The sequence below is a fragment of the Phoxinus phoxinus genome (assembly GCF_949152265.1).
Source record: "Phoxinus phoxinus genome assembly, chromosome: 1".
NCBI lineage: Eukaryota > Metazoa > Chordata > Actinopteri > Cypriniformes > Leuciscidae > Phoxinus > Phoxinus phoxinus.
The window spans coordinates 4,065,010-4,071,914 of NC_136876.1; the positions used below are offsets into that span (position 1 = coordinate 4,065,010).

Sequence of the window (6,905 nt, forward strand, 5' to 3'; positions counted from 1 at the left end):
TTGGATTCACAGAGTGATACTACGTTTATTGACAAAGGAGTGACTGATGCTCTACAGGCAACAACGTTTCCAGTTAAATTGAAGCTTACCACCATGCTGGGAAAAGACACTATTCTGCAGAGTGAAAGAGTACCAGGACTTCAAGTGAGAGCATACAAGTCTGGTGATTATATTAATTTACCACCTACTTACACCAAAGACTGCATACCGGTTAATCGTAGTCACATTCCTACTTGTGAAGTCGCTAAAAACTGGAATCATCTTACAGTCATTGTGGATAAGATACCCCCATTGCAGGACTGTGATGTTGCTCTTTTAATAGGCTACAATTGTTCAAGGTCAATGACACCCAGAGAAGTAATAGCAGGAGGAGATGATGAACCCTACGCTATTCGGACGGACTTAGGATGGAGTATAGTGGGTTGTTCTTCACCATACTCTGCTCTGCCTGGAGTCAGTAGATTGTGTCACCGCATTGCGGTCAAGGAGCTTCCTTCCATCACACCAGGTGATGTCATTCGTGTCCTTGAGAGTGATTTTAAAGATACTGAAGAAGAGAGCGCAAAGATTTCCCAGGATGATGTTCTTTTTCTTGAGAAGTTAAAGGAAGGTATACGGAGGAATGTTCATGGCCATTATCAAATGCCGCTTCCTTTTAAACTGAGACCCAACTTGCCAAGCAATAAAAAATGTGTTATGGTCAGACTCGACCATCTCAAGAGAAGAATGACGAAGGATGAGTTGTATAAGAAACGGTACAATGAATTCATGAGTGAAATCTTGCAGAGAGGAGACGCTGAGGAGGTATATCACGATGGCAAGGAAGGAGAGATATGGTACTTACCTCATCACGGTGTTTTCCATCCGAAGAAGGCAGACAAATTGCGTGTGGTCTTCGATTGCTCTGCAAGACATGCAGGTTACTCCTTAAACGATCACTTACTTCAAGGTCCTGATTTGATAAACAGTTTAAATGGAATCTTAATTCGATTTCGTCAACACCCCATCGCACTCATGTGTGATGTAGAGAAAATGTACCATCAGTTTCATGTCAACGAATCTGATCGAGACTTTCTGCGCTTCCTATGGTGGAAGGATGGCAATCTTAGCCACCCCGTGAGTGAATTCCGCATGAAAGTTCATCTCTTTGGTGCAATTTCATCCTCCGGGTGTGCAAATTATGGCTTGAAACATCTTGCAACGGAAAACAGCGAACTGTATCCACTAGGTTCACAGTTTGTGATAAGAAATTTCTATGTGGATGATGGAGTGATCAGTGTAGAAAATGCTGAAGAAGCTATTAAAGTTGCAGATGAGGCACGAAAGCTCTGTGCTATAGGTGGTCTACGGCTCCACAAATTTGTGTCAAATAGCAAAATAGTGCTGGAAGGCATTCCCACTTCAGAGAAGAGTCCTGACATGAAAAATTGTGACCTTTCATTTGATGAGCTACCCTTGGAAAGAACTCTTGGGATACAGTGGGAAAGAGAATCGGACTGTTTCAAGTTCAAAGTTCAGTTGAAAGATCAACCTGTTACTCGACGTGGCATCTTGTCTACTGTTGCTTCCGTTTATGATCCTTTGGGACTGATTGCACCTGTGCTGTTGAGTGGAAAAGGAATACTGCAGGATGTGTGTAAGCGTGGCAGCGGATGGGATGACCTTCTTTCAGATGAACTTAATCTAAGGTGGGAGCGATGGAGACAAGAGTTAAACCATCTGCAGAGAATAGATGTACCGCGAACATATGCACCATCTGGTTTTGGAAAAGCTGTTCGAGTTGAATTGCATCACTTCTCTGACGCTAGTGCCCATGGATATGGTCAATGTTCATATTTGAGACTCAAAAATGAGGAAGGAGACATTCGTTGCGCACTGGTGATGGCAAAATCAAGAGTTGCACCTCTTAAAATTACAACAATCTCCAGATTAGAGTTAACGGCTGCCGTTATTTCCGTCAAAGCAAGCAGTGTGCTCAAGAGAGAATTACACTATACTGTTTTTGAGGAGACGTTTTGGACAGACTCCAAAGTAGTACTGGGATACATAAGTAATGAAGCACGCAGATTTCATACTTTCGTCGCTAATCGCGTACAACGAATACATCTCAGTACAACTCCCCAGCAGTGGAGGTATGTTCCAACGGAGGAGAACCCTGCTGATCATGCATCAAGGGGTTTGACCGCGAAGGAGTTACTCACCTCAAACTGGTTCACCGGCCCTAAGTTCTTGTGGGACAAAGAAACATCTGCATTAGAAGAACATGTTCCTGAACTTCTGCTTGGAGATCCAGAGGTAAAACTATGTTATACTTTGAAGACTAATTGCACAAAAAATCCGAGCTTGATAGATCTTCTTTTAAAGTTTTCTTCCTGGTCGAAAGCAATCAGAGCGGTGGCTCGTCTTTTAAGGAGAGCTAATAAAGACAAATCTAACCATCTCAGTACTGTGTCTGAGCGACAAAGGGCAGAACTTCATGTAATAAAAATGTCTGCAAGACAGTTCCTACGAAGATGATCTGAGAGAGATAAAGAGTGGAAAAGGTGTCTCGTCTCGCAGTACATTGTACTCTCTCGACCCTTTCATGGATGAAGATGGTGTGATGCGGGTGGGAGGTAGACTTTGCCAGTCAACCTTTCCAGACTCTGTGAAACATCCCATAGTAATTCCAAGAAATCATCGGATCACAGAAATGATTGTCACTCACTTTCACAACAAAGTTGCGCACCAAGGGAAAGGATTCACTGTGAATGAGATAAGATCTAATGGATTTTGGATACCAGGAATTAACAGAATTGTGACAGCCTGTATTAGGAGCTGTATTGTTTGCAGAAAGCACAGGCGACCTGTTGAAGAACAGAGAATGGCTGACTTTCCCATGGAGAGAGTGGTTCCATCACCTCCATTTACATTTACTGGTATGGACTACTTTGGCCCATTCTCTATCAAGCAGAACAGAAGTATCCATAAACGGTATGGTCTTCTTTTCACTTGTTTCAGTTCCCGTGCTATACACATTGAGATGCTTACTGATATGACGGCAGATTCTTTCATCAACGCTCTGCGTTGTTTTATTGCCATAAGGGGTACTGTGCAGCAGATAAGGTCCGATCAAGGAAGTAACTTTGTGGGAGCAAAAAACGAGTTGAAAAATGCACTTAAGGAAATGGATGTGGAAAGAGTGAAAACCTTCTTATCAGAGAAGCAGTGCGAATTCACCTTCAATGCACCACATGCAAGTCATGCCGGTGGCGTGTGGGAACGTCAAATTAGAACAGTAAGATCTGTACTAAACGCCACTCTTGCACTTCATCCAGGAAGGTTAAATGATTCTTCGTTGCGGGCTTTTTTGTATGAAGCGATGGCCATTGTGAATAGTAGACCGCTTACTGTTGATTGTCTGACTGATCCTCAAAGTCTAGCGCCTATCACTCCAAATCATCTGCTGACGTTAAAGTCAACGACTGCTTTGCCTCCACCAGGAAATTTCGTCAGAGAGGATGTATTTGCACGGAAAAGATGGAGACATGTGCAGTATTTGGCGGAGCAATTTTGGAGTCGCTGGCGCACAGAATATCTTGCAAATATAACCGCCCGACAGAAGTGGAACGTGTCTAAGAGAAATCTTCAAGTTGATGATCTTGTTATTGTCAAAGAAGAAGGAATGCCTAGGAACGAATGGAGGCTTGGCAGAGTAAAGGAAGTAATTTCTAGTGACGATGGGCTTGTGAGAAGAGCCCAGATTCTTCTGGGGGACCCGAAGCTTAATGCAAAGGGCGAGCGTATTAACAAACCGTCCATAATTGAAAGACCAGTGCAGAAACTAATTTTATTAATGGAGGGACATTAGTGTTTTTGTATTTGAAAGTTTTGTATTGAGATTTGAAAGGTCCAAAGAGTATCATTTTAATTTTTTCTGAACTCATGGTTTAGAATTTTTAATGTTGTTTGAGGTCATATTGTAAAAAAAAAAAAAAAAAAAAAAAAAGGGAAAAAGGGGGAATTATTCGTGCTTGTACATTTGGTGTGAGATTTGCACTCATAATTTGGTGGGAGTGTTAATGACTTTGTCATATTGTTTGCTTTATTTTGTATGGTATTTATTTATTTTTATTTGTGTTTTGGTAACGGAGGTCTTTTATTTTGGCGCTCACTCGCGTGAGCGGATATAATACGCATATCCAAACTTTTCAGTTTGGAACGAGACTCAGACATGCATGTCATGATGGCATGGTGTCCACGGTTTTGCAAGGAGTCTTAAAAGGATTTAGCTCCCGGTTTAAATGGAGAACAAGGTATGGTTAGACTTCCTGTTATCTGTACGATTTTGTTTTGATTTTTTTTCTTTGTGTCAAACTTACTTGTTGGTTGTTGCTTTGTATGATGTTTTGGTATGTTTTGAGTCATTAATCTAATTCATTCGGTTTTTGTGTATGTTTATTAATTTTGGTGTTTTGTTTTCTTTTGTACAAGCTCTTACGTTGATTCTCAACGTGTCATGATGATGTAAAGCGTCTTATGGCGTTTGACGGTGCTTTTTATCTGTGACGACGGACCTCGAAATAAAGTGTGGGAATCATCAGTCGGAGAGTCGAAACCTTATTGAGCCGGGCAGCTACAACTTCTCCACTATGGGATTGATACCACGAGAGGTATCGAGATAAGCTAACCCCGGTAAGTATGCGTCTTCTTTAGCTGCAAGGAGCTCCATGAGCAGGTCTGCGAGTTCCCTGAGTTTTGTGCTGTCTTTTGTAGATAGACGTGGAAAGTCATCCAAGCGCTTAAATAAAGCACTTTCTATCACTTCAGGAGTAGCATAACATTCTTGAAGTCTCATCCAAGACAGTTGAATAGCAGCTTGTGGATTAGTAACATACACAGCTTGAATCCTTCTCACATGATCCGACGATTCCTTCCCCAGCCACTTGACTAATAAGTCTAATTCTTCACTGCCTGAGAGCTGTAAGTCTTGTGTAGCATTAACAAATGAAGACTCCCATGCTCTGAAGTTCTCTGGGTTATCATCAAACTTAGTAAGTCCTGTGGTGACTAGCTCTCTACGCGCTACGAATCTAGCAAAGTCTAACATAGGCACGGCTTGACTTTGAGAGAAATGCTGCATATCTGGATGGACTGCGTACCTTTGTGAAGCAGGATCTTGATATGGAGATGCTTTAGATGCAGTATTTGGTATGGAATGAGGCAGATTATACAGTGACTCTGCATGTCTTGCTCGCTGCTGACGTTCACCTTGACAGATTCTGCTCCGCTCCTGAACAGCGTCTGTGCCGCCGTCGTATGCAGCGTTCATGCTCTCAGATTTTCTTATCACAGATGGCGTCGGTTCCTTCACACAGGTTAACAAAGAGCTATTCAGAGGTAAGGTAGCAAAGTCAGGGCTCACCTGAGACTGGTGTTTCACATATTCTTCTGTTCTCATTGAAATCACATGTGATGAAAGTATGCTCTTTTCGCTGCGATTGTCGTCACGTTCCATTGCTACTGCTGTCTCTAACGCTTCGGCCTCTGCCAGAGCAGCGGCAGCTTCTTTTTCAACTTCCAATGCTTCTAAACGCGCTTCCACCATAGCTCTCTCCTGATCCAGTCTGGCTTTCTCTTGCTTCATTTCAAGCTGTCTTTTTGCAAACGCCATCTTGGCACGTGCAGCTTCTGCTGATGCTCTAGCTTTAACGGCAGCACTGGCAACAGAACACTTGGAAGAAGATGATGAGCGTTTAGAACTGACCTCTGAAGATGCCTTTTCTTTTCCTCCACTTTCCATGATTACATCTGTAACTTCTTTTCCTCCACTTTCCATGATTACATCTGTAACTTCTTTTCCTCCACTTTCCATGATTACATCTGTAACTTCTTCTTGCACCTGCTGATCCATGGCTTTTTACTGTACTGTTCTCTCTATATGTTTGCTTTCGAAGCGTGAATATAGATAAACAGCAAGCCAAACTCTGTTCAAGAGCCAGGATATGAGCGTCTTGCTCCTTTAATGGTACAACATGTATTGCAGTTTACATGGCAAAACACCGGCCATTGAACCGAGTAAAACTGTAAATAAATGAAAGAAATATGGAAAACTTATTAGAAATCAAAATGACACACTTATTAACAGTGTAACAAGTAAAATGTATATAGATACATTGCTAACTTAGGTTAGAAACATTATCAATACAGCGCACTAGCGCCAATCCGCAATAAAAACATCTTTAATATCGTCACGTTTTAACTCCTGCAATATACACTAGACAGATAAATGATTCAAGTTAACTTACAGCCAATGCTTACGGCAGGGTTTAGAAGAAAGATCGATTCAGATGCAACACAAACATCTCGAGCGTTCACTGCACCATGAGCTCGTTATTTCCGGTTACCCGATGCGCATTGCTCGTGGAAGAACGTCAAAATAAAAGTCCTCACATAGGAACTTGCATAATAGCGGCAGGGAAAAATTAACTTATACAGAATATTAAACAATCACGAAATTATAATATTTATAAATGTAAATGTCCATCGTAAATTATACACAGCCTCTAACAGAGGCAGAACATCTACCTTATACAGAATCCACATCGGATCACAAACAGAAGGCATTCAAACATGAAAGTGAGTTAAATTATTTGAAAAGTCTTTTAATGCTGACATAATTATCTGGCGCTCCCGTCTCCCGACTCAGGGAAACCCCGCCTCTGCTTGTAGCCACTCCTCTAGCCCGAGCTGGCCCGCTTTGGACCAAGGTATTCGACGGGCCGCTGGCCTCGAGTAAGCCCGGAAGTGGCAGTGGAAACCCAACTGGCCCTGGCACGCATTAGCACGGCCCGGCCCGACAGTGGAAACGCGGCTATTGATGCTTTTCTATCTTAAATAACGTGGCGTTTCCATAACACGTTGTT

General features: G+C 42.2%; 1 protein-coding gene across 5 annotated transcripts in view; it reads right to left on the bottom strand.

Annotated features, from left to right (window-relative positions):
* LOC306999762 (uncharacterized protein) overlaps positions 1-6,444 on the bottom strand; it is a gene marked incomplete at its 3' end in the record, with an annotated part of 43,711 nt that extends 37,267 nt beyond the window's left edge. For 3 of the 5 annotated variants that reach the window (XM_079614717.1, XM_079614716.1, XM_079614714.1), the window contains exon 1: positions 5,142-6,444. In XM_079614717.1, the coding sequence (XP_079470843.1) occupies positions 5,142-5,893 (752 nt within the window). In that variant the 5' untranslated portion in view covers positions 5,894-6,444. The remainder of the gene's footprint in view (positions 1-5,141) is intronic. The other 2 variants (XM_079614715.1, XM_079614718.1) reach the window with 2 other exon arrangements.
* Positions 6,445-6,905: the final 461 nt, after the last annotated feature.